Source organism: Salmo salar, chromosome 08 (assembly GCF_965601325.2).
Source record: "Salmo salar chromosome 08, fSalSal1, whole genome shotgun sequence".
Classification (NCBI taxonomy): domain Eukaryota; kingdom Metazoa; phylum Chordata; class Actinopteri; order Salmoniformes; family Salmonidae; genus Salmo; species Salmo salar.
The window spans coordinates 25149825-25176674 of record NC_138298.1 but is presented as its reverse complement, the minus strand read 5'-3'; the positions used below and the strand labels follow the sequence as shown (position 1 = coordinate 25176674).

Here is a 26850-nt window from a genome sequence, read left to right as displayed (position 1 = left end):
CTCTCTCTCTCTTCATACCAAGACCTCTCTCTCTCTTCATACCAAGACCTCTCTCTCTCTTCATACCAAGACCCCTCTCTCTCTTCATACCAAGACCCCTCTCTCTCTTCATACCAAGACCTCTCTCTCTTCATACCAAGACCTCTCTCTCTTCATACCAAGACCTCTCTCCCCTTATGCCAATACCTCTCTCTCTTCTCTCCCCTTATGCCAAGACCTCTCTCTCCCCTTATGCCAAGACCTCTCCCTCCTCTCTCTTCTTATGCCAAGACCTCTCCCTCCTCTCTCTTCTTATGCCAAGACCTCTCCCTCCTCTCTCTTCTTATGCCAAGACCTCTCCCTCCTCTCTCTTCTTATGCCAATGCCTCTCCCTCCTTTCTCTTCTTATGCCAAGACCTCTCTCTCCTCTCCTTATGCCAAGACCTCTCTCTCCTCTCTCCCCTTATGCCAAGACCTCTCTCTCCCCTTTTGCCAAGACCCCTCTCCCCTTTTGCCAAGACCTCTCTCTCCCCCTTTTTCCAAGACCTCTCTCTCCCCCTTTTGCCAAGACCTCTCTCTCCCCCTTATGCCAAGACCTCTCTCTCCCCCTTATGCCAAGACCTCTCTCTCCCCCTTATGCCAAGACCTCTCTCTCCCCCTTATGCCAAGACCTCTCTCTCCCCCTTATGCCAAGACCTCTCTCTCCCCCTTTTGCCAAGACCTCTCTCTCCCCCTTATGCCAAGACCTCTCTCTTCCCCTTATGCCAAGACCTCTCTCTCCCCCTTATGCCAAGACCTCTCTCTCCCCCTTATGCCAAGACCTCTCTCTCCCCCTTATGCCAAGACCTCTCTCTCCCCCTTATGCCAAGACCTCTCTCTCCCCCTTATGCCAAGACCTCTCTCTCCCCCTTATGCCAAGACCTCTCTCTCCCCCTTATGCCAAGACCTCTCTCTCCCCCTTATGCCAAGACCTCTCTCTCCCCCTTATGCCAAGACCTCTCTCTCCTCTCTTCAGACCTGTCACTTGTTCTGACCATGACAATCAAGCCCCTCTGTTCATGGTGGGCAAACACAGTGACTCAACTCTCGTTTTTATTGCAGAGGCCATAAGCAATGCAATGCAGATCACTTCATTTTAAAAGAAAACGATGTCCCTCACAGATTCTAGAGGGATAATTATAATTGTCAGAATGTGTGAATAAATGTTGTCATTCTGCTCATTACAGAAGGTCACAGAAGGGTGCTGCCCTTTCCTCATGCCAAGACCTCTCTCTCCCCCTTTTAAGACTTGTCACTTGTTCTCACCATGACAATCAACCTCCTATTTTAATGGGGGTACCAGTGGTGCCACCACAGTGACTCAACTTCCTTTTATAATGCAGAGGTGGACCATGGTGGCTCAGCTCCATAACTATAGGTCTTCTCTGTTGTGGTTGCACTCCGGCTCTCTCTACCCATAATTCCTAGCTCACATAACCATTTATTTGCTTGATTAAGAATTCTCCAAGGTTGTCTGGACACCCGCTGCGACTCTGAGTGAGTGACTCAGAGGCGTTAACCCAAAAGAGACTGCTTTCTTATCTCTTTCTTTCGTTCCGTCTGTCTGTTGTGGTTTCAAAGCAGACGATTCTTCACCCAACAGAGGATTCTAATGAACATAAGATAGGCTTTGAATCTGTTTGTGTGATTTGTGCTCATTGTACACATTTCTATGATGACATCAATAGCATTGTACAGTAGTAGTACGTGAAACAGACAATCGATAAAGTTCTTATTTAAAGGGGAAATGCACTATCTTTTGGTATTTATTTCAAATGAATCCTGCATTTTGCATCATCATGAGGATGTGGCCGGTGACACTTTGCTTCTTGAAACTCCAAAATCTTGAAAACTTGACTGCTGACATGTAAAACATATTGGGACTGTATCAACGGTGGACTAATGAAAAAAATAAAAAATACTTTGAGATTGTGCCGGTCTGTGACAACATTAAATGTTTTGAGTGAAAAGTAAATGATTTCATTGCACACATTCACACTTTTCAAGGATCCAATTTCAGTCCGCCTACGTGTCGCGCCAATCGAGGCCCACTCTGTCTGGAGAAGTGAGATGATGAGCTCCTGATTATCCTCTAGACTATGATCAAAATAAACTATTTGTGCGAAACTGTCGAGGTCCCTGCGAACCTATTTGCAAAGCAGTGTCGTCTTGAAAAACACATACCAACCAAAGGGTCGCATTCCGAAAAATCTGCATTTATTTAGACTTTACAAAAGTACTTTTTCCTTCTGTATCTACTTCCTTGATTATATGTCATGAATATCATTGACACTGTCTGAACTCGTTCTGTATCTTACAGCCACCAGACAATAAAAGCATCAAGCTGTGGTTTACATACAGTACCAGTCAAAAGTTTGGACACACCTACTCATTCAAGGGTTTTTCTTTATTATGACTATTTTCTACATTGTAGAATAATAGTGACGACATCAAAACTATGAAATAACACATATGGAATCATGTAGTAACCAAAAAAGTGTTATATTTTGATTTGTTTAAGGCATATTTGAGATTCTTCAAAGTAGCCACCCTTTGCCTTGATGACAGCTTTGCACACTCTTGGCATTCTCTCAACCAGCTTCATGAGGTAGTCACCTGGAATGCCTTTAAATTAACAGGTGTGCCTTGTTAAAAGAGAATTTGTGGAATTTCTTTCCTTAATTGAGCCAATCAGTTGTGTTGTGACAAGGTAGGGGTGGTATACAGAAGATAGCCCTATTTGGTAAAATACCAAGTCCATATTATGGCAAGAACCGCTAAAATAAGCAAAGGTAAATGACTGTCCATCATTACTTTAAGACATGAAGGTCAGTCAATATGAAAAATATCAAAGTTTCTTCAAGTGCAGTCGCAAAAGCCATCAAGTGCTATGATGAAACTGGCTCTCATGAGGACCGCCACAGGAAAGGAAGACCCAGAGTTACCTCTGCTGCAGAGGATACGTTTATTCGAGTTACCGGCCTCAGATTGCAGCCAAAATAAATGCTTCAGAGAGTTCAAGTAACAGACACATCTCAACATCAACTGTTCAGAGGCGACTGCATGAATCTGGCCTTCATGGTCAAATTGCAGCAAAGAAACCACTGCTAAAGGAAATCAATGAGAAGAAAAGACTTGCTTGGGCTAAGAGACACAAGCGATGGACATTAGACCACTGGAAATCTGTCCTTTTGGTCTGATGAGTCAAAATGTGAGTTTTTGGTTCCAACCGCTGTGTCTTTATAAGAAGCAGAGTACGAGAACGGATGATCTCTGCATGTGTGGTTCCCACCGTGAAGCATGGCAGAGGAGGTGTGATGGTGTGGGGGTGCTTTGTTGGTGACACTGTCAGTGATTTATTTAGAATTCAAGGCACACTTAATCAGCATGGCTGCCACAGCATTCTGCAGCGATACGCCATCCCATCTGGCTTGCGCTTAGTGGGACTATCATTTATTTTTCAACAGGAAAATTACCCAACACACCTCCAGGCTGTGTAAGGGCTATTTGACCAAGAAGGAGAGTGATGGAGTGCTTCATCAGATGACCTGGCCTCCACAATCACCCAACCTCAACCCAATTGAGATGGTTTGGGATGAGTTTGACCGCAGAGTGAAGGAAAAGCAGCCAACGTGTGCTCAGCATATGTGGGAACTCCTTCAACACGGTTGGAAAAGCATTCCCCATGAAGCTGGCTGAGAGAAGGCCAAGAGTGTGCATACCTCTCTCTAGCAGCCCCCATACGCCTCTCTCTCTAGCAGCCCACATACGCCTCTCTCTCTCCCTCTCTAGCAGCCCACATACGTCTCTCTCTCTAGCAGCCCACATACGCCTCTCTCTCTCTCTCTAGCAGCCCACATACGTCTCTCCCTCTCTAGCAGCCCACATACGCCTCTCTCTCTCTCCCTAGCAGCCCACATACGTCTCTCCCTCTCTAGCAGCCCACATACGCCTCTCTCTCTCCCTCTCTAGCAGCCCACATACGTCTCTCTCTCTAGCAGCCCACATACGCCTCTCTCTCTAGCAGCCCACATACGTCTCTCTCTCTAGCAGCCCACATTCGCCTCTCTCTCTCCCTCTCTAGCAGCCCACATACGTCTCTCTCTCTCTAGCAGCCCACATACGCCTCTCTCTCTCCCTCTCTAGCAGCCCACATACGCCTCTCTCTCTCCCTCTCTCTAGCAGCCCACATACGTCTCTCTCTCTCCCTCTCTAGCAGCCCACATACGTCTCTCTCTCTCCCTCTCTAGCAGCCCACATACGTCTCTCTCTCTCCCTCTCTAGCAGCCCACATACGTCTCTCTCTCTCTCTCTCTAGCAGCCCACATACGTCTCTCTCTCCCTCTCTAGCAGCCCACATACGTCTCTCTCTCCCTCTCTAGCAGCCCACATACGTCTCTCTCTCTCTCTCTAGCAGCCCACATACGTCTCTCTCTCTCTAGCAGCCCACATACGCCTCTCTCTCTCCCTCTCTAGCAACCCACATACGCCTCTCTATCTAGCAGCCCACATACGTCTCTCTCTCTAGCAGCCCACATACGTCTCTCTCTCTAGCAGCCCACATACGTCTCTCTCTCTAGCAGCCCACATACATCTCTCTCTCTAGCAGCCCACATACGCCTCTCTCTCTAGCAGCCCACATACGCTCTCTCTCTCTCTCCCTCCCTAGCAGCCCACATACGCCTCTCTCTCTCCCTCTCTAGCAGCCCACATACGCCTCTCTCTCTCCCTCTCTAGCAGCCCACATACGCCTCTCTCTCTCCCTCTCTCTAGCAGCCCACATACGTCTCTCTCTCTCCCTCTCTAGCAACCCACATACCTCTCTCCCTCTCTAGCAGCCCACATACGTCTCTCTCTCTCCCTCTCTAGCAGCCCACATACCTCTCTCTCTCTCTCTAGCAGCCCACATACGTCTCTCTCTCTCCCTCTCTAGCAGCCCACATACCTCTCTCTCTCCCTCTCCCTCTCTAGCAGCCCACATACCTCTCTCTCCCTCTCTAGCAGCCCACATACCTCTCTCTCTCTCTCTAGCAGCCCACATACGCCTCTCTCTCTCCCTCTCTCTAGCAGCCCACATACGTCTCTCTCTCTCCCTCTCTAGCAGCCCACATACGTCTCTCTCTCTCCCTCTCTAGCAGCCCACATACGTCTCTCTCTCTCTCTCTAGCAGCCCACATACCTCTCTCTCTCTCTCTCTCTAGCAGCCCACATACGTCTCTCTCTCTCTCTCTCTAGCAGCCCACATACGCCTCTCTCTCTCTCTAGCAGCCCACATATGTCTCTCTCTCCCTCTCTAGCAGCCCACATACGTCTCTCCCTCTCTAGCAGCCCACATACGTCTCTCTCTCTCTAGCAGCCCACATACGCCTCTCTCTCTCCCTCTCTAGCAGCCCACATACGCCTCTCTCTCTAGCAGCCCACATACGCCTCTCTCTCTAGCAGCCCACATACGCCTCTCTCTCTAGCAGCCCACATACGTCTCTCTATCTAGCAGCCCACATACATCTCTCTCTCTCTCCCTCTCTAGCAGCCCACATACGCCTCTCTCTCCCTCTCTAGCAGCCCACATACGCCTCTCTCTCTCCCTCTCTAGCAGCCCACATACGCCTCTCTCTCTCCCTCTCTCTAGCAGCCCACATACGCCTCTCTCTCTCCCTCTCTCTAGCAGCCCACATACGTCTCTCTCTCTCCCTCTCTAGCAGCCCACATACGTCTCTCTCTCTCCTTCTCTAGCAGCCCACATACCTCTCTCTCCCTCTCTAGCAGCCCACATACCTCTCTCTCTCTCTAGCAGCCCACATACGCCTCTCTCTCTCCCTCTCTCTAGCAGCCCACATACGTCTCTCTCTCTCCCTCTCTAGCAGCCCACATACGTCTCTCTCTCTCCCTCTCTAGCAGCCCACATACCTCTCTCTCTCTCTCTAGCAGCCCACATACGTCTCTCTCTCTCTCTCTAGCAGCCCACATACGCCTCTCTCTCTCTCTAGCAGCCCACATATGTCTCTCTCTCCCTCTCTAGCAGCCCACATACGTCTCTCCCTCTCTAGCAGCCCACATACGTCTCTCCCTCTCTAGCAGCCCACATACGTCTCTCCCTCTCTAGCAGCCCACATACGTCTCTCTCTCTCTAGCAGCCCACATACGCCTCTCTCTCTCCCTCTCTAGCAGCCCACATACGTCTCTCTCTCTCTCTCTCTAGCAGCCCACATACGTCTCTCTCTCTCCCTCTCTAGCAGCCCACATACCTCTCTCTCTCCTCTCCCTCTCTAGCAGCCCACATACCTCTCTCTCTCTCTCTAGCAGCCCACATACGCCTCTCTCTCTCCCTCTCTCTAGCAGCCCACATACGCCTCTCTCTCTCCCTCTCTCTAGCAGCCCACATACGTCTCTCTCTCTCCCTCTCTAGCAGCCCACATACCTCTCTCTCTCTCTAGCAGCCCACATACCTCTCTCTCTCCCTCTCCCTCTCTAGCAGCCCACATACCTCTCTCTCCCTCTCTAGCAGCCCACATACCTCTCTCTCTCTCTCTAGCAGCCCACATACGCCTCTCTCTCTCCCTCTCTCTAGCAGCCCACATACGTCTCTCTCTCTCCCTCTCTAGCAGCCCACATACCTCTCTCTCTCTCTAGCAGCCCACATACGTCTCTCTCTCTCCCTCTCTAGCAGCCCACATACGTCTCTCTCTCTCCCTCTCTAGCAGCCCACATACCTCTCTCTCTCTCTCTAGCAGCCCACATACCTCTCTCTCTCTCTCTAGCAGCCCACATACCTCTCTCTCTCTCTCTAGCAGCCCACATACGCCTCTCTCTCTCTCTAGCAGCCCACATATGTCTCTCTCTCCCTCTCTAGCAGCCCACATACGCCTCTCCCTCTCTAGCAGCCCACATACGTCTCTCCCTCTCTAGCAGCCCACATACGTCTCTCTCTCTAGCAGCCCACATACGCCTCTCTCTCTCCCTCTCTAGCAGCCCACATACGCCTCTCTCTCTAGCAGCCCACATACGCCTCTCTCTAGCAGCCCACATACGTCTCTCTATCTAGCAGCCCACATACGTCTCTCTCTCTAGCAGCCCACATACGCCTCTCTCTCTAGCAGCCCACATACGCCTCTCTCTCTCCCTCTCTAGCAGCCCACATACATCTCTCTCTCTCTCCCTCTCTAGCAGCCCACATACGCCTCTCTCTCTCCCTCTCTAGCAGCCCACATACGCCTCTCTCTCTCCCTCTCTAGCAGCCCACATACGCCTCTCTCTCTCCCTCTCTCTAGCAGCCCACATACGCCTCTCTCTCTCCCTCTCTCTAGCAGCCCACATACGCCTCTCTCTCTAGCAGCCCACATACGCCTCTCTCTCTAGCAGCCCACATACGCCTCTCTCTCTAGCAGCCCACATACGTCTCTCTCTCTAGCAGCCCACATACGTCTCTCTCTCTAGCAGCCCACATACGCCTCTCTCTCTAGCAGCCCACATACGCCTCTCTCTCTCCCTCTCTAGCAGCCCACATACGCCTCTCTCTCTCCCTCTCTAGCAGCCCACATGCATCTCTCTCTCCCTCTCTAGCAGCCCACATACGCCTCTCTCTCTCCCTCTCTAGCAGCCCACATACGCCTCTCTCTCTCCCTCTCTAGCAGCCCACATACGCCTCTCTCTCTCCCTCTCTCTAGCAGCCCACATACGCCTCTCTCTCTCCCTCTCTCTAGCAGCCCACATACGTCTCTCTCTCTCCCTCTCTAGCAGCCCACATACCTCTCTCTCTCCCTCTCTAGCAGCCCACATACCTCTCTCTCCCTCTCTAGCAGCCCACATACCTCTCTCTCCCTCTCTAGCAGCCCACATACCTCTCTCTCCCTCTCTAGCAGCCCACATACCTCTCTCTCCCTCTCTAGCAGCCCACATACCTCTCTCTCCCTCTCTAGCAGCCCACATACCTCTCTCTCTCTCTAGCAGCCCACATACCTCTCTCTCTCTCTAGCAGCCCACATACCTCTCTCTCTCTCTAGCAGCCCACATATGTCTCTCTCTCTCTCTAGCAGCCCACATACGTCTCTCTCTCTCTCTAGCAGCCCACATACCTCTCTCTCTCTCTCTCTAGCAGCCCACATACCTCTCTCTCTCTCTCTCTCTAGCAGCCCACATACGTCTCTCTCTCCCTCTCTAGCAGCCCACATACGTCTCTCTCTCTCTAGCAGCCCACATACGTCTCTCTCTCTCTCTCTCTAGCAGCCCACATACGTCTCTCTCTCTCTCTCTCTCTCTCTCTCTAGCAGCCCACATACGTCTCTCTCTCTCTCTCTCTCTCTCTCTCTCTCTAGCAGCCCACATACGTCTCTCTCTCTCTCTCTAGCAGCCCACATACGTCTGTCTCTCTCTCTCTCTCTCTCTCTCTCTCTCTCTCTCTCTCTCTCTCTCTCTCTAGCAGCCCACATACGTCGCTCTGACACACTGCGCCAACCACACTATGTATTATTACTCCTTGTCTTGATGCTGTGCTTGCTCTTCCCTTCTAACTGGCGTCAGCAGTGTCGGAGCGAGTTCTCTCACTCCCTTCATCTCTCACTCCACAAACTGGTGTCGTCTCTAGCATTCCTCACATTATTTAACAGGGTTAAACTTACAGCGTTGTTATTGTGAATCACATAGACGGGCAAGAAGAACAATGCAACAGGTGATGTCTGTTGAATTATCTTGGGTTCAAACAGATGGGCAAAAAGAACAATGCAACAGGTGATGTGTGTTGAATGTCTTGGGTTCAAACTTCGGTGGTGCTAAATTGCAAAGGCTCTGACAGTGTTTTACGGTTTCAAAAACGCAGTTAGATGGGTTTTTGCGGTTGAGGGGTTGCTGGCACCCCCATACTCGGCACAGTAAAGAGGCTAGAACAATGGGCTGTGTGTGGATGTTCTCTCATTCATGTCTGAGGTGTGTGTGTGTGTGTGTGTGTGTTATCCACACCTTCACTTCCCCTTGATGATTTTGGTCTTCCTTCACGCCTCCACACTGCTGTCCCGACGAGGCACCGATAGGGGTGTGTTGTCACAAGGTGTGTGTTTGTGTGTGTGTGTAAATGGATACCTGTTGGTTTGGTCTAGGAGTGTGAAACAGGTCTACTGAAAACAAACAATGTCACTTCTCCTTGGAGCTGCTAGAGCCTTCGTCTCCATAACCTGGTTGCCTACCTGGTTAAATAAAGGTGAAATAAATCAAAATAACAGCAACAGGCGTGAAAGGTGATTGGCTACACAGCTTCAGTTTGGATAGAACATTCTCTAACTAAGGAACTTCCTTTTCAGGAAGTTGGCTGGTTTCCTTCTGTTGCACTGAGAATTCATGTTGGCGGTCATTTTGTTTCCAACAGAAACCAGTTGAGAAAGATGGCAACTCATTTATGGATGGAGGAGGTGCAAGAAGAAAACTGAGTAATGGCGTCTCCTTTTAAAGTTCTCTTTTGTATGCTGGCGACACATTGTAATGGAATACTGATTCATCCAAATCCCCTTCTATAAATATTGAAAGGGCACCATGTAGCATTTGTGACCAATCGGCCATTATCCCCGGCTGGCTTGCCTTAAAAACAAATTATATTCAGACGTCGCCGAGACATTTGGAAATGTAGGTTCCTAATAAGGAAATCGGTCGATATCCAGACAAAGTGGCTCATTCCCTGCTATCAAATGTGGGTGCTAAAGGACTAATGAATTCAGGCAGAGAGAGGGAAAGGAAAGGGAGGGAGCGAGCGAGGGAGAGAGCCTGACAGGAGGTAGAATAGAAGAGGCCTGCCAGAGTGATTCCCCCATCCCCCCCAAGACTTCAGCGACAGAGGGGAGAGATGGAGAGAGCCAGGCCTGAGCAACTTTTTCTTCCTAAAGCTCACTCCGTCTTTGTCTGTCTTTGACTTTGGGCAACCATGTCTCTTCCTGATGGGTGGTTTAATGACCACGGAGGCGGTGGCAGAATCCCTTTATCTCTCCCAGCAGAGGGGCTCTGGATCTAGCAGCCCTGGCATGGCCTTTCCCGTCTGAGAACCAGCCAGCGGAGGGATGGGGAGGAGGACAGGGTCTGGAGCCCAGCCAGCCTTCTCTGATCCTGGGGTTGGAGCTTAGCTCAGCACAGCCTCCACCGGCTGCCTGGGGTTTTCGGGAATTTCCCAAAGGTTACTGGCCAAAAGACAATGACATGGTCTCTATGAAGACTGCAGCATCGTGCCACTTACTCATTGACTGACATCTAGGGCGATTGAAGAACAGAGCCAAAGATGGCTAAAAGATGAATGTACCCTCAACAAAACACACAGGGGGTTACTGTAGTAAAGCTGACAGGATCTGTGGGTAATGATGATGTCTTTCCCAGGTTTGGGTGGGCATGGATGGGATGAAGGGTTTTATTTATTGAGTTTATTTCTAGAGTTTATTTGAGCAGGGACAATGTACAACAAAAACAGCCTCAGTAAACTTGAGAAAATATATATTGTTCCATATTTAGCTAGCAGCTCATTTCAGTTTTGGATCATTAGCTGTTAGTGTTGTTTGGAACAGATGGGATGGTATAAATAATTGTTGTTGTTTTATTATTTTGACGTCTCATCTCAAGAGCATATCTTCGATTTCTCAACTCGCACTTCAATCCAGTCTTGTTATCCTTTAGTCTTTTGTAATCTTGCTCATGAAGAAGCGATATCAATAAATGTTTAGAGTGCAATCACTTTTTCCACATTTTAGTTTTATGTCACAGATTTGAAATTTTCTTGTGTTTTAACAACACATTTGTGATACCCAAAATATTGTTTTGCCACATACAAAGTCTGGGACACAGAGGATATGTTTTCCTACACTTGTGTAGATTGTAAAATGCTTATTTTTAACGGTGCCATTGGCTAAAGCTGAACTAAACCGTGTATGTTTTGACAGACATTCCAAAGCTGTTGAGAGATGCGTGGTGAGAAGTTATTTCTCCTGGTCTTTTACTTCATTTACCTTTTGTTTTCTTGTCACCACTTTGTCATCCTACTACACTGAAAGGTTTCACTGACTAAAGCATATGTGCAAAAGCAAACATTTTCCCATGACAACTTGTCAACAGTTTTAGCTTTTCCGAGCAGGAATTATCGTCTTTTCTCTGATTGTGCTCATCCATGTTTAAGAGTGGAAATGTGTGGTTCTCGAAACCAGTACAACAGTTAACAGGGTCTTTACCCAGTAGCTAAGTCATAGCTAATACTTACATAGTTATTTATTTGTTGGCGTTAAGCTGTTTCACATGCCTCAGAAGCTCAAGTGCAGTTAAGGTCTGTGGGTTTGTGGCTTCCCATAGTGGACTTCCCATTGCTACAGTATCTATCTACCGCATGTATCTACAGTATGTACTGAATCACCACAACACCCATTATGGTGTCCCTCAGACTAGGGGTTTCTGGGAATTTGTCTGTGATTCTTGTTAAAACATCTCACTTTCCCAGAGGAATGCTGTGAAAACGTAGTTCTGCACGACTATTGATTGCTGTGCTAAGATCAGTGGGTTTGTGACTGTCCATAGTCAGATTTCCACATCTACAATATCTACTGGACTGTATCACCACTACCCGTGATGGTGTCCCTCGTAGTGTAGTGCTTTCAGAATGTCTGTGATTCTGGTTCAAACATCACACTTTCCCAGAGGAGTGCTGTGAAAACGTACTTCCTCGCCCGCCGTAGATTGCCGTCAACACACCCCCGAGATTGACCGAGTTAGTTTTTCTTTTTGCCTTCTTGGTTCATAGATTCTCCTAATGACGACCATATGGTTGTAAGTAAGTGAGAATCTTCGCTCCCGTGGGTAGCGTTTTTACCATGCCAACACAATTAATTTAACCTTTATTTCGACGTGCAGTCATGCTGAGACCAAGGCCTCTTTCTCAGGTGAGTCCTGCATACACATCAATAATACACATCAATATTCACTAAGCAAGCCATTTCAAATCTCAACTGGCTAAGGAGTAGAGAGAGGGAAGAGTTTTGTGGGAATGCCAAGGTAATAATCAGTAGCTGCCAACTAGATATTGTGGCGTCCATTAAAGGAAACATTGGGCGTCTGTCAGGGACTTGTCATATAACAGGGATGTTGAAGGTGTCATTTAAAAACAGTGCAACTCTCTTTTAACAAGTCTTTATCTGTCTCTGCTCAGCGACTGTTATTATTTCTAGAGGCAGCAAGCCCAAGCGGCTTCTGCTGCCATCACCACCCAAGCTAAACAAACAAGGAAAATATGCCTGGCTGGCTGCTCGAAATGTAAGGGGGGGGGGATCTTGAATTACAATGAATGGAGATAATTTGGGTGTAATTTTAAGTTTGTATTACGTAATTAGACTTAAACTTGGTTGACTTTATGCTGGTGTGGGAACAGGGTTTTATGGGAAATGTTTTGTCATAGCGTGTGGGCTAAAGAAATCTAGCAGGCAAGGACTATTCTGTCAGCGGTAGTTGTGCTCAAGCTTGTTTTCCACACAATTCACCGAATCATTGTGACTGTTACGTAAAAGCTTCTGCTCCTTGGATAGCATAGCTCATTCACAAACTTCGTCCAGCAGGCTTTGTATTGTCAGATTTTTTCCCTCTGCATCTTTCAAGGAGGCTCTTGCTTGCTTCAGCTCTGGAATGTTAATAGATTTAAAGTGATTTATTTTGGAACCTTCAAGATTTTAGCATGGGCCTGCAACATGGTGTTTGGAAGACAAGCACACCTGTTGCACAAAGACATTGGTCGAGCTACTAGTTGTGGATATACAACGAAACAAGCCTTGGCTTGGCTATTTCAGTTTTTGACTGAACCGTTCTTAAATGGATTATCTCCACCCTTCTCAGGGTTTTCGCTCAGCAATTAGTGTGACAAATTCGCAGCGGTCTCTCACAAACACTCTAAATATCCACCCAGATATTTCTCCTGGACTGATGTCAAAATTGGCCAATGCCTTTTAGGAGCAAGTCTGAGGTGCGTTTTAACTGTTGGATTACATGCATGCTGTTCCTGTACGTCTTTTATGAGCAGTCTGTTATTTCCATCACTGTGTTTGCGAATGTGCCATTTTTACAAGGCGATCGAAACTCCATCTTAATGGCTACGCATGTGTTGCTAACAGGCAGGAAATCAATGCAATGCCTCACCCCGGCTAGTTGAATTCTTCATCCTCGATTTTTGGATGAAGCAGTCCTCACTTTACCACTGTGTAGGCTTGGGCGGAATCCAGATTTTCATATCATATTACCGTCTTTCTCTCATCCCGGGATTTACTGTATTATCGGCATAGCACACAAGGGGGCACTAAAAACGCAAGAAAGCCCATTAGGCCTCTTTTATCAGAATGCTAACAAAATTGTCACAAACTAATTGCAAAATCACATAGACGCCGTTAGCTAAACGCTAACGAGCTAAAAAAAAACAAAGTGAAAACGAACATAAACGAATTGCAAAGACAGGCAAATCCAGCTCATAACGTTATACAAGCATAGCTAGTAACTACCCAATGTCGTTTTCGGTGAGTGTGGACAATTACAAGTGAAAGTGAACAAGATAAATTGTGGAAATGAACAAAGTTGTGACGCATGCTTTTCTGAAGGAAGAGCAGCATGTGTACATGGAGCAGATGGGAGAAGAATGGAGGAGAAAAAATGGCAGCTGTACAGAACTCATCCAGAGCTCTCTTTGACTTCTGGCAGAAAGCCATTATAAGATAGAATTTAGTAGTGAATTGTATACAAGTGTAACTTCATCACCTCATGTGCGACCCACAACCGACTCGCCGATAGATATAGAACGCTATGGACTCACCGGCTCCTGCTTTCTCCCGTTGTGCTATTTTCAAACAAACACGTGACTGGCGCAACTGTTCTGGGGAACTACGGGAAGCTTCATAATGTGACGGGTGTATTGAAGAACACAATCTGCTTTATCTCCTAACGTATTGCACAAGTTGACAGTTGCAGGTAATAACTTGAAAAGTAGCTACAAATATTCATATGTATTGAAAAACTTCTAAGGGTTTTGACTTTTTCCAAATACCCCGGTATATACGGTATACCGCCCAAGCCTACCCCTGTGAGCTTTTCAGTTTTTCTGCCTCTGTTAATGTCGGCGTAGTACTCTCTTCTGCTTGTTAGCCTTGACTTAAGTGTTTGTGTGGTGGGAAAAATCTGTTCTAGGGCATTGAGCGTGAACATGTTTTAAAGGCCTCTCTCTAAAGCCTGAAATATCACTTAGCCAAGTTGATAGGACAACTTTACACTTTAAAGTGTAATTTTACTCATGGATATAATGTGTGCTCCCTGTCGAACACTGACTTGATCATTAGGCCTAGTGCTTGCAAATAATGTATTAAAGGAATATAGCCCATGCTCAGTTTATTTAAAGCTTACTTGGATGTATGCTGCTTTTATGTGATTATATATGGTTGTGCTACATGCTTCCTGTTTTTACATTGACGTGATCAGTGCTGATGAATATGAATAGGCTACGTTGAAGGAATAATATAGCCTATATGCATTGTTAGCCTACTTAAATGATTTATGTATGCATACTTATGTCAACCCAGTCTGTTTTGTCTTTGAACCAGCATCTTCCTCTCTCTGACGGTAGTGGTGGGAGCACTCATCCAGATCCCTGTGATCTAAACACAGGGCCCCCTAGCGAGGCTACCCACTGTTTATGTTCTGATCAATCTGATAGGGCCCCGTCAGAGTTCCGCTGCATCTCATAGGCCCGTCACAGAGCTGCGGCATCAGAAAAGGAAGAAATAAAGGCTCTGTGCCAGGAAAAAAAGCCAGCAGGGATCCTGCTCTCCTGTCAGTGTGTCAGCCCAGAGGCAGGCTCCGTGGATCCCCAGGCTCGCCTGACTAGCTAACCCCAGCAGGGTGGCCCTACCCCGGACCCGACTGGGAAAGGTGACCCCCCCCCCCCCCCTGGCATCGATCCAAGGCTAAGAATCCCCTAGGCCTCACCCTGGCTGTCATCTCTGGCTGCCTGCCCAGTTGTCATTATCACCACCAAGAACAGATATGTGGCAAAGTTCTCTTTCTCAAACACACACAACACAAACACCACCAGCAACTCTGTTACTTCTCAGCTAGTCCGCTCACATAGCAGAACTCAGTGTAAGGTTAAACAGCAGGGGTCGTCTTTCAGAAAGAAACCCGCAATCAGATCCCATCAGACTTACCAAACAGGTGAACTAGCTAACCCACTATGTGAGCAGAATGACGTCTAGGGGGTCAAGTCAAGGGGGAGGAAGACAGAGGAATGACTTTGCGTTTCATACAGCAGAAACAATAAACAAAGTGGTGGATCTCTGTGGGTGGCCACTGTCTCTGTGGGTGGCCACACACACACATACACACACATCCGTCTCCACTGCCTCCGAGCGTACGTGACTGACTGTGACCGCGCTCCTCTCCATTGGATGACCTCCATCTTGCTCCACTAGAGGAGAAAGGGTTTATGGGTAGTATGTTGCGGCGACGGTGGCTTCTGGTTGGCTGCCCTTGTCCTCCTTATCTCCTCCACTGTTGTTATGGCGGCACAACACACTCTGCTCAACAGATTGTTCTATGCTATAGGCTAGCTCCTGTACCTCGCCTTTGACTTATGCTAGTGGCTCTATGCTATAGGCTAGCTCCTGTACCTCGCCTTTGACTTATGCTAGTGGCTCTATGCTATAGGCTAGCTCCTGTACCTCGCCTTTGACTTATGCTAGTGGCTCTATGCTATAGGCTAGCTCCTGTACCTCGCCTTTGACTTATGCTAGTGGCTCTATGCTATAGGCTAGCTCCTGTACTACGACTTTGACTTGTGCTAGTGGCTCTATGCTATAGGCTAGCTCCTGTACTACGACTTTGACTTGTGCTAGTGGCTCTATGCTATAGGCTAGCTCCTGTACTACGACTTTGACTTATGCTAGTGGCTATAGGCTAGCACCTGTACTACGACTTTGACTTACGCTAGTTTAATAATCTGTCTCCTGTCTGTCACTCTGTTTACAATGGTAGCAGTTGTTTCTTTCCCCAAAGCACGTACCCTACCATAAATGCCTCTTCGTTGAGTCTAAATGAGAACGTCTGTTCAGACCGTAAGATTGTTTTTCGCAGTCATTGCAGTGTCTGTTTTTCTTTCGCTGTCTTTTCTTCTGTCCTTGTGTCCATAAAATGGATGATATTGATAGAGATGAAGTCGGTGGTAGAATGTGGGATGTGGTCCACCTGTCACACAGGTGTCGGCTTTGGCTTGTTTTGAGCCCTCGCCTGATGACAGTTGCAGGCTGTTGATGATATACTTCACTGTGGTCGCTGTGACTGATTTACAAATTGGCTCTGACTTTTAAACCAAATAGGAATGTAGCTGTGGGGGGAGTGCATAAATCAATATGTAGATTGTCCTCCTTTCACTCCACAATCCCTCCTGAATTACAAGGAAGATGGTTGAGTAACCTACCGTTGTTTTCAAGATCCACCATATTATTAGGGCTTCTACTAAACCACCGTGCATAGACAGAGAATCCAGAACAACAGTATTTTACAGTACAGACATGTTTTCACTTTGGAGGTTGCCCTCAACCTAATAACCTGTACCCAACCTGACAACGCCAACCCAACCTGGCAACCGACACCCAATCTTATTTGGCAACATAGTCTGACGTGATGCAGCCCTCAGGTATTCGTTACCTTTGGTTGCCCTCATTCAGATTAAGCAGCATGAATCATCATAGTTATGCAGCATGCTTGGATCTGTAGTCAACATCAAGCCTGCATACATTCCTATTGTCTGCTAGGGGGGTTTGTACGTGGGAAATCCATATAACATGTACTGGCTGACCAAACCTATACTTCCACAGTATTAGCATAGCTCTCCTTGCAAGGCAGTAGCAGTAATCAGTATTGTGTCATATTTTGTGTCAATGCAATGTTTTTCTCTGACTAGGCTATGAGTAAATCCTTTGCAACAAAACAGGTAGCTCAGATCACAGAGAGACCTACTATTACAGCTGATTTATACCAGTATTATTTATCATCTCAATCCATGGGTTTAATGAGATGCGGTGCCGGGGCCACCCTTTAAAACAGACAATCCTATTCATGAGCTTTCCGGACTTTGAAAGCGAGTTTGTGGCTTTTAGTCAAGCTGGGTGTCCAAGTCCTGCCCTGTTTTTCAGAGCAGACGTAAGAGGCCCAGCCTGACCCTGAGTGTGTGCCAAAACAAGAGAAGAGTGAAATGTCTAGCTTTAATTTCAGAGATGAGGGGGGGGAGTTGGAGGAGAGTATGGGATGGGGTTTGGCTCATTTCATGGGAAAGGAGACGTCTTGGCTGGGTGGACTACAGTCCAGTCCAGCATGTGCACTAATCATGACCTGGTGCCTGCTGGGAAAACGACAGGAAAACAACAACGCGTTATCACACTAAACCAGAACACCAGGAATATTGTATTCTATTTTATTAGAAGCAGTACTTGATTGGATTAATGGCTGTAGACTGTAGGCTATATCAGACTGAGTGAATGAATTAACTGCTAAGGAATTGCTTGGTTTTTTTGGGTGCACAACTACAAGGGAGAGAGCATTGTAACTACAGGTGTATAAGGCTATTTTAGCACTTGTTAGTCAGCCAAGCAACCGCAATTAGTGCGAGCAGACGTTGTTTGGTGGTTATTAGATCCGGAAACCTTAAATAAAAACTCCCATTTAAAATTCTCAGGGCGTGAATGGGAATGGGATGCAGCCATGTTGTTACAACCGTCATTATAAAATTAATTATACACCCTCTCTCTGCAGTCTCCAACTCCAGCCAGAATGTTTCAGGTGTGCTCACGCATACCCGAAAAGCCTCTGTCAACAAAGGGACGAAGGAAACCAGGAAACCGCCTGAGGTCCTGGATAGTTATAAATAGGTCTGGCGCTTCGCCCTTCCCAGGATGTGTGTGCTTTGCCCTTGAGTCGTTCCACCTCAAAAAGCACTAGAAAGACGATTTCAACACCATCTCAGATTGTTCTGAAATCATTTCTGTAGTTAGAAACTGATATTTTACCATTCCTGAAACATTATTTTGTTGAAAGATAAATCAAATCATCTTTTCTGTTTCTAACTACAGAAACCATTTCAGTGCAGTCTGAGATGGTGGGTGTCATGGCTTGTTGGATTGAAACGACCCTCTTCACACCTTCCCAACGGTCCTCTTCCTAAAACAAACGAAGGAGATCTTCCCGTGCCATACCCTGCCTTACCTTACCCTGCCCTACCTTACCCTGCCTTACCTTACCCTGCCCTACCTTACCCTGCCCTACCTTACCCTGCCTTACCTTACCTTACCCTGCCCTACCTTACCCTGCCTTACCTTACTCTGCCTTACCTTACTCTGCCTTACCTTACCCTGCCTTACCTTACCCTGCCCTACCTTACCCTGCCTTACCTTACCCTGCCTTACCTTACCCTGCCTTACCTTACCCTGCCTTACCTTACTCTGCCTTACCTTACTCTGCCTTACCTTACCCTGCCTTACCTTACTCTGCCTTACCTTACTCTGCCTTACCTTACTCTGCCTTACCTTACTCTGCCTTACCTTACTCTGCCTTACCTTACTCTGCCTTACCTTACTCTGCCTTACCTTACCCTGCCTTACCTTACAATGCCTTACCTTACCCTGCCTTACCTTACCCTGCCTTACCTTACAATGCCTTACCTTACTCTGCCTTACCTTACCCTGCCTTACCTTACTCTGCCTTACCTTACCCTGCCTTACCCTGCCTTACTTTACTCTGCCTTACCTTACCCTGCCTTACCTTACCCTGCCTTACCTTACCCTGCCTTACTTTACTCTGCCTTACCTTACCCTACCTTACCCTGCCTTACTTTACCCTGCCTTACTTTACTCTGCCTTACCTTACCCTGCCTTACCTTACCCTGCCTTACCTTACCCTGCCTTACCTTACCCTGCCTTACCTTACCCTGCCTTACCTTACCCTGCCTTACCTTACTCTGCCTTACCTTACCCTACCTTACCCTGCCTTACCTTACTCTGCCTTACCTTACTCTGCCCTGTTGTCGTAATCTCCATCCGGAGCTCTGGGAATCTTGTGGTGTTCCATATCGGAAGTCTCCCCTCCCTGTAACAGAGTAGCATAATCCCCTGTGGGGTTAGAACTGGAGCTGATGATGACAGAGTTTACACACACACAGTTCCTGGGAGACATGCCATTGGTATAACACCGAGTACATGCTGCTGAGTGACATCATGCTGATATGATATTACATCTTTCCAGCACTGACAGACATAGTAGTGCAGATTGACAGACACTCTGTCCTTAGCCAATCACTTCAGGCTACCAGGTGCACCATGCAACCTAACTGGGGTACCGGTAGTTTAGAGTTAAATAAATAAATGATAGGATTAGTGCTTCCTTACAAGCTGAGGATTTGAAATGGATATGTCCTTTAAGGTTTTTAATTAACACTTGATTGGGGAGATTAATGGGTAAACTTATAGGAGTTGTTAGGTAATTTCCTCCGGCTGCATAAAGTGTGTGTGTGTGTGTGTGTGTGTGTGTGTGTGTGTGTGTGTGGTGTGTGTGTGTGTGATCTCGGTGATACGTGCTGACAGTGTAGGAAACCAGCCACAGACCAGTGTAATAGATCGGCGTGTGTTTATCTCTCTAAATTAGGAGTTGGACTTTGCTGTGGTTCCTCAAGACCCTTAGCTAATTCAGCTGTAAATAAGGCAAAAACACAGTCACAACTTCATCAGCCAAACTACAGTGTATAATAACTACTGTATAAGGCAAAAACACAGTCACAACTTCATCAGCCAAACTACAGTGTAATAACTAAGTTATTATACACCCACTGCTATTTCATACTATATTTTCATACTAAGTTTTTCGGTTTCTATTCTCATTCTACGTGTGAGAACGGTTCGCTGTGTGGAAATTGCTGGGTGTTGCAGAATGTAAATTGCTGGTTGCACAATTATGGCTATTCAGCCGGGGCCATGTGGGTCACTGTCACTCCTCTCTGCTGTAGATGAGAGAAGGATGAAGAAGGATGAAAGACCCAGGTCCAGCTCTCTCAGTCTGTACTAGACAATAGCCTCTCTACTTCCGTCTAGTGCTGCCCCCTCTTCATCAACACTTTCATGCTTACAGTGGAGTGGTTGTTGGTGAGCCACGAAATGACCTCTCCTACCATCCCACTCATCCATCCCACAGGCCCGTACCCGAATAGTGGCGATAGAAATGTCTTGTGTAGAGTTAACATGATTCCCCATTCTAGATGACAGAGAGGCATGTCTCTTCTACACAAAGCATTTCTATCTGAATACTCTGTAGTGTTGAATCCTCCTGAACTGGCCCCAGAGCCACGTCTCTGTTGTCTCTACTCTGTACTCAGCCTCTCATAAAACACTATCATTCATGTCAGCCTTATTGTTGGGCTTTGGCCCCTCGCGTATCTCTCGCACTCACCCTGCCTTCATCTCATCTCTCTGCATTGTACCACTCGTCACGTCCCAGGTTTACCATTCGGCTTTCAGCTCGTTTTGTTTCAGCCGTCATCCCACCGCGCAAGGCAATTGTCAATTAAGACCCCGAAGTGCTCCTCCAATCCGACGGCATAAAAGCGCTCAATAGTAGGCCTCACGGGAGGCCGGGCTGTTTAGTGGAGAACAGACGTGGATCTGAATAACTCATCTAAATGAAAAGTTGCTGCTGCTACCTGGTCAATACCACCCCATAGTTTTTGACGTGCTCCTCTCTTTGCTTTTTCCATTCTCTTGTACTCCTGGGAGCCGGTTTAATTTGAAGCGGTGCGAGGTAAATAACGATGGCGAGGGCAAGGGCTGTGAAATTCCTTATTTGTATTAGTGTGAGGAGAATATAGACGTACCCCGCCGCTACTGCCGTCGCTTCTCTCTTAGCCCGCCACCCGGTGTGTGTGTGTGTGTGTGTGTGTTGTGTGTGTCGCCCGTATATCAATTTGCGGAGGCGGCAGTGATCTGGAGAGAGAAGGGAAGGCCACCATTAATGTGTTTCTGATATTCCAGCGGGTATCATAGCATGACACCGGGGTAAACGAAGCAATCATCACTCAAGATTTATGGGCCAGAAACGGTACCGCAGACGCACGCCACGCTTGGCTCACCGCCGCCAACGAGAGACAGGAGTTGGATGAGGAGGAACACGGGGATACAAATGTGCATTGCGTTAATCACGAGCATCCTGTGAGGCTGCATACCATTAAAGTGGCTCTGTTTCTTTGCAGTAGCAGAAAAGTTTCCACTCCATTTTGGCTCTGCCGCTTGTTTTGTTTCATCCTGTTGAATGGTGTTTTGCACTCGGTCGGTAGAAACTGTTGTTGATGAGGGATGATTATGAGTGGCCCTTGTAGCTGGATTACAGCATGTACTGTATCATCATAGCTCTGTGCCTGTAAAACACAGTGTGACAGAAATGTTGTGCACTTCAAAGCAGGGATACATGAAATAGGAACGCTGCCTGGCACTTCTGCATTCATATGAAGAAAAGAGAGCATCTTCCTGGGTAATAAAAGTTTTTTTTATGAAGGTTCCTTCCTGAAACGAAAAGACAGAATGAAAGGGTAGAAGAAATAAAGCAATTCAAAACATGTTTGAAGGAGAACAGGAAATATATCCCAGCTGAATTGACCTTACTGTGACTGGATACTGTTGATTCATCTTCCAGTCAAACATTGAAACGAAGCAAATACTTCTGGTATTGTACAGATATGAAGATGGTGATATTACCGTTCCATCCAATACCTTCTTATTTCACTTATATGAGACTTACATAAGTTAGTGAAGGCTCGTGGGTTCGATTCCCGCTGGGGACACCAATATTAAAGCACCTGATGAATGGCATATATTATAATTCTATTGCATAAGCACAACATTCCTCTTTACTGAATCTTCAGCTCTGTCTGCAGGGAAGATGTCTGACGTCCGCGCCGCGAGGAAACGGCAGCAGCTGAACAACCTGGTCGCCATGGTGACGGAGCTGGCCCGGCCGGGGAACACAGTGGTGGATTTCTGCAGCGGAGGGGTGCGTCCGTCAGTCCTTCCGTCCCTCTATCCTTCCGTCCCTCTCTCTATCCTTCCGTCCCTCTCCGTCTGTCTGTCCTCATTAGTCTGTCTGTCAGAAATCAGGATGAAAGGCTGCATTTCTTCTCTTATCTTCTTTCCCCTCTCTGTTTTTGAAAACCCTTGTTATTCCATGCACAGACAGACAGACAGAAAGGAGGGAGACAGAGAGGAGAGTGAGTGGAGTGATGAAGGGAGTGTACAGTACACTTCACAGCAGTAGCGCTGACTGGGTGGGTAATGGGTCAATATTGGAATGGACAGAGCGGTAGGCCGCTACTGATCACCCAACCCCTTTGATGTGCTCGGCTTTTCTTTGAGCCTTGTTTTTCCTCCGTATGCATTTATGTCTTGTCTTTTTCCGTGTTGTGTTTTTCCAGGGCCACGTCGGGATCGTTCTGGCTCACACGCTGCCCGACTGCCAGGTAGGTTGAAAGTTGAAACTGTCTTGTCTACCAAGTTGAAACTAGCTCGCCATTTGCTCGCATTAGGGTGGCTTGACATAATTGATACATTCGTGTTGCGTTTTTCCAGAGGATTTTTGATTTTCGAGCATGTTGTATGTTGTATTCGCATTCATGTCTTTGCAAATAACAGTCTTAGTAGGAGAATTGTATTATTTTACACGGTAGAATTGTATTTTTTTCCCCAAATAAATCTTAGACTTTTAGCCTATAGCTGTCCAGTAAGCTATTCATAACCTTGGAGGTAAGAGTCAACTAAGAGTAACGTTAGATTAGCAAAGTGTAAGAGGTAATAATATATAAATAAATAATATTCCATTTAGCAGACACTTTTATCCAAAGGGAATTAGTCATGCGCGCATACATTTTTTACATACGGTTGGTCCCGGGAATCCATTTGTTTTGCCGTAACAAGAGCAATGCTCTACCAACTGAGCAACAGAGGACCAGAGTTGATTAGCTAAAAGTAAGCGGTAATCTTGTATGGTTAACTGTAGGTGATCCTGATAGAGAACAAGGAGGAGTCTCTGGTTAGGGGGAAGGTGAGGAGTGCTGAACTGGGCCTGACCAACATAGGCTTCATCCAGGCCAACCTGGACTACTTCACTGGACCCTTCCACATAGGGGTGAGTACAGATGAATATTATATTAGAACTTGTTTTTGATATAATATGGTCATTTAACAGATGCTTTTGTCTGAAGGGACTTACAGGACTGTCGACGTTGACAGTGGGTCATGCATGCAGTTTGTGTGTCCCATAAGGAAATCAAGCCCACAACAAGGTGTTGCCAGAACTATGCTAGTCTAACCCACTTAGACATTCATATTCACTACACAGACATTAATACAGAAGCTCATTCCATCTCTTTTACTTGACGTACTAACTGTACACCATGAGACTTACTAGTGTCAAAGACAGCTTAACAAACGGTTTGATTTCACCAGTACTTCTAGATGGCTCATCTTCTCAAGTTGTCAATGTGACACTTGAGAGAAGACTCAGTTTGCACACGAAAGGAATCCTCCACAGTCTTGCTGCTCTCAAAGTGGCTTATCTACATTGTCACAGAGTAGAGCAGCAGGATTCCTTTTTTGTTCAGTTATGGATTTAGAATCATCTCCCAGAACTGGAACTTATTTTGCGATAAGTTTAGCCCACATACGTGTGTTTTGAATGTTTGAGAGGAAACAAAGATGGCATTTCCTTAGAGAAACTTTTTACTGTTTATTTTGGTAACTTCTGCTCTCCAGTTGATTATAATGGGGACCTTGTCCTTCCCTTCTCTGAGGATTCTATCAGACGAACATTACGGCCAAGCTTTTCAGTGCTCCGTTTTCATTAGAAGTACCTTTTTCTCCCCCGCCTCCTCTTCCAATACTTTGAAAAGAAAACACATTTCCCTTTTAATTGCTTACTTTGCAGAGAGTTGAAGTGGAGCGTAAACAAACGCCCTGCCAAAAGATGTAGGAGCAATATGTGCTATTCAGGCAGAGGTTAGAAGGAATAACCGTTTGGAAGACTAAATGTTTATCATAAAGGCAAAATGTTTCAACTCCCCAGCTATTTGCACCGTTTATGACGTTGACCTCTCATTTTGACCACATGAATCATCTTGACTCCGCTAGTTGACTCGTTTGCATCTGTATCAACCAGTGGGTGTGTGTGGGTGTGTGTGGGTGCATGTGTGTGTTGTGGCTCGTTCACACACAAGTCTCCCTTGCTGTGCTAGATAATTGTGATTGTGTTTTTTTTTTCACTCAGCGAGCCGCTGCTACCACAGTTCTAAGTTACTTCACTTGTTCTCTCTCTCTCTCCTCCACACAGAGTCTGGGCCAGATGAAATTAGAGTCTACAATTTACTGTGTGTGTGTGTGTTGTGGTGTACTTAGTTTGTGTGGGTCTCCCGCAGTGTATTTCAATTCCTCTCCTCTCCTGCCAGAATCGAATAAAAGCCCACGTTCATCCGCGGCACTCTAACTACCTGAACTGCCTAATTAGTCCCAAATGAAACGAGTTGTCGTTAATTACGCTATTATCAGGTCTATTTTGATCTGCTTGTGTTGGTTGTTGGCCACAGAACGGGAACTTGTTTGATTTAGGAATTCATTAGCATCCAAGCTGGTAGAACCAAGCTAACTTCCCCGTTGTGTCGCTTCACTCATCACGGTGAGGTCAGAGTTCTGTCGGGGTTAACCAGGGTAGGAAGTAACCTCCCTCGCCCCAAATGAACTGTAAGGCCTGAGTGTGTATTAAACCTAGATGCTAAGTGTTGGTGTTAATCATGGATTTATTTGATAGGGACAAATACAATGAAAACATTCACCTTTAACTATCAAGTGTCAGATCATCGTTCATAATAATTGATTGGACAACTAAATGTCTATTGTGTTATATTACAGTATATCATGTCTCTAAAATATGCGAAACATAATGTTTAAATCTAAATGTAAAACATGTTATGGCCGTCTCTCTTTCCAGTACGAGTCGTCATAGCTGAGATTCAGACTAGAATCTGTACTGTACTTCAGGCTTGCTGCTTCTCCCTGCTTCCCCCAGGCTGAGGTCCAGGAGGTTTATATTTATCTATCAGTCCCTCCCTAAAAGAGGGCATGATGTTGAAGGTAGACTCTGTGATATGACGTAGATGCAGAAAGAAACAGCGTAGTGGGTCAATTTCCACAACTTAAGAGCGTTGCTCGAGGCTCGACCTCTCCACTGTGAATGTGTGAAGCGAACGCGTGCACGTGCGCAGATACTGTGTGTGAGCAAAGTCTTGCATCTCGCTCATCTCAGTATCTGCGGTGATACCTTTTCAAAAACAAAATGTAAAACGTATTCTATGTCCATCTATTCTCCCAGGTACATTATGTTACGAGGTGTTCAGACAGTGAGTCATCGTAGTGAGTTTCAGACTAGGCATTGTGCTGAAGGCTCCCTCCTCCAATCTCTGTCTGTGACACCAATAGATGGTACACTACATGACCAAAAGTATGTGGACACCTCCTTGTCGAACATCTCATTCCAAAATCATGGGCATTAATATGGAGTTGGTCCCCCCTTTGCTGCTATAACAGCCTCCGCTCTTCTTGGAAGGCTTTCCACTCGATGTGGACATTGCTGCGGGGACTTGCTTCCATTCAGCCACAAGAACATTAGAGAGGTCGGGCATTGATGTTGGGCGAAAAGGCCTGGCTCACAGTCGGTGGTCCAATTCATCCCAAAGGTGTTTGATGGGGTTGAGGTCAGGACTCTGTGCAGGCCAGTCAAGTTCTTCCACACCAATCTCGACAAACCATTTCTGTATGGACCTCGCTTTATGCACAGTGGCATTGTCATGCTGAAACAAGAATGGGCCTTCTTCAAACTGTTGCCACAAAGTTGCAAGCACAGAATTGTCTAGAATGTCATTGTATGCTGTACCGTTAAGATTTCCCTTCACTGGAACTAAGGGGCCTAGCCCAAACCATAAATTAACAGCCCCTGACCATTATTCCTCCTCCACCAAACTTTACAGTTGGCATTATGCATTGTAGCAGATATTGTTCTCCTGGCATCAGCCAAATACAGATTAGTCCGTGGACTACCAGATGGTGAAGCGTGATTAATCACTCCAGAGAATGCTCCAGAGTCCAATGACGGTGAGCTTTCCACCACTCCAGCCAGCGCTTAGCATTGCGCATGGGAATCTTAGGCTTGTGTGCGGCTGCTCGGTCATGGAAACCCATTTCATGAAGCTCCTGACAAACAGTTATTGTGCTGATGTTGCTTCCAGAGGCAGTTTGGTAGTGAGTGTTGCAACCAACGACAGACGATTTCTACGCGCTTCAGCACTCAGAGGTCCCGTTCTGTGAGTTTGTGTGGCCTACCACTTTGCGGCTGAGCCGTTGTTGCTCCTAGACGTTTACACTTCACAATAACAGCACTTTCAGTTGACCGGGGCAGCTCTAGCAGGGCAGAAATTTGACGGACTGACTTGTTGGAAAGGTGACGTCCTATGACGGTGCAAACGATGAAAGTCACTGAGAACTTCAGTAAGGTCATTCTACTACCAATGTTTGTCTATGGAGATTGCATGGCGGTGTGCTCGGTTTTATACACCTGTCAGCAACAGGTGTGGCTGAAATAGCCGAATCCACTAATTTGAAGGGGTGTCCACATACTTTTGTATATATAGTGTATATTGTGCTGAAAGCTTCCTCCTCCCATCTCTCTGTCTGTGGCACCAATAGACGGTATATTTATACCTGCTGTTATTAGATCTAGTGCCTA

The 26850-nt window shown here is 46.7% G+C and overlaps 1 protein-coding gene across 1 annotated transcript in view; it reads left to right on the top strand.

Annotated features, from left to right (window-relative positions):
* Positions 1-26850, top strand: part of gstcd (glutathione S-transferase, C-terminal domain containing) — a gene marked incomplete at its 3' end in the record, with an annotated part of 65608 nt that overhangs the window by 19088 nt on the left and 19670 nt on the right. Inside the window, 3 exon segments of the mRNA NM_001173910.1 lie at positions 21962-22077; positions 22496-22540; positions 23077-23205. Coding sequence (NP_001167381.1) covers positions 21962-22077; positions 22496-22540; positions 23077-23205 — 290 coding nt within the window.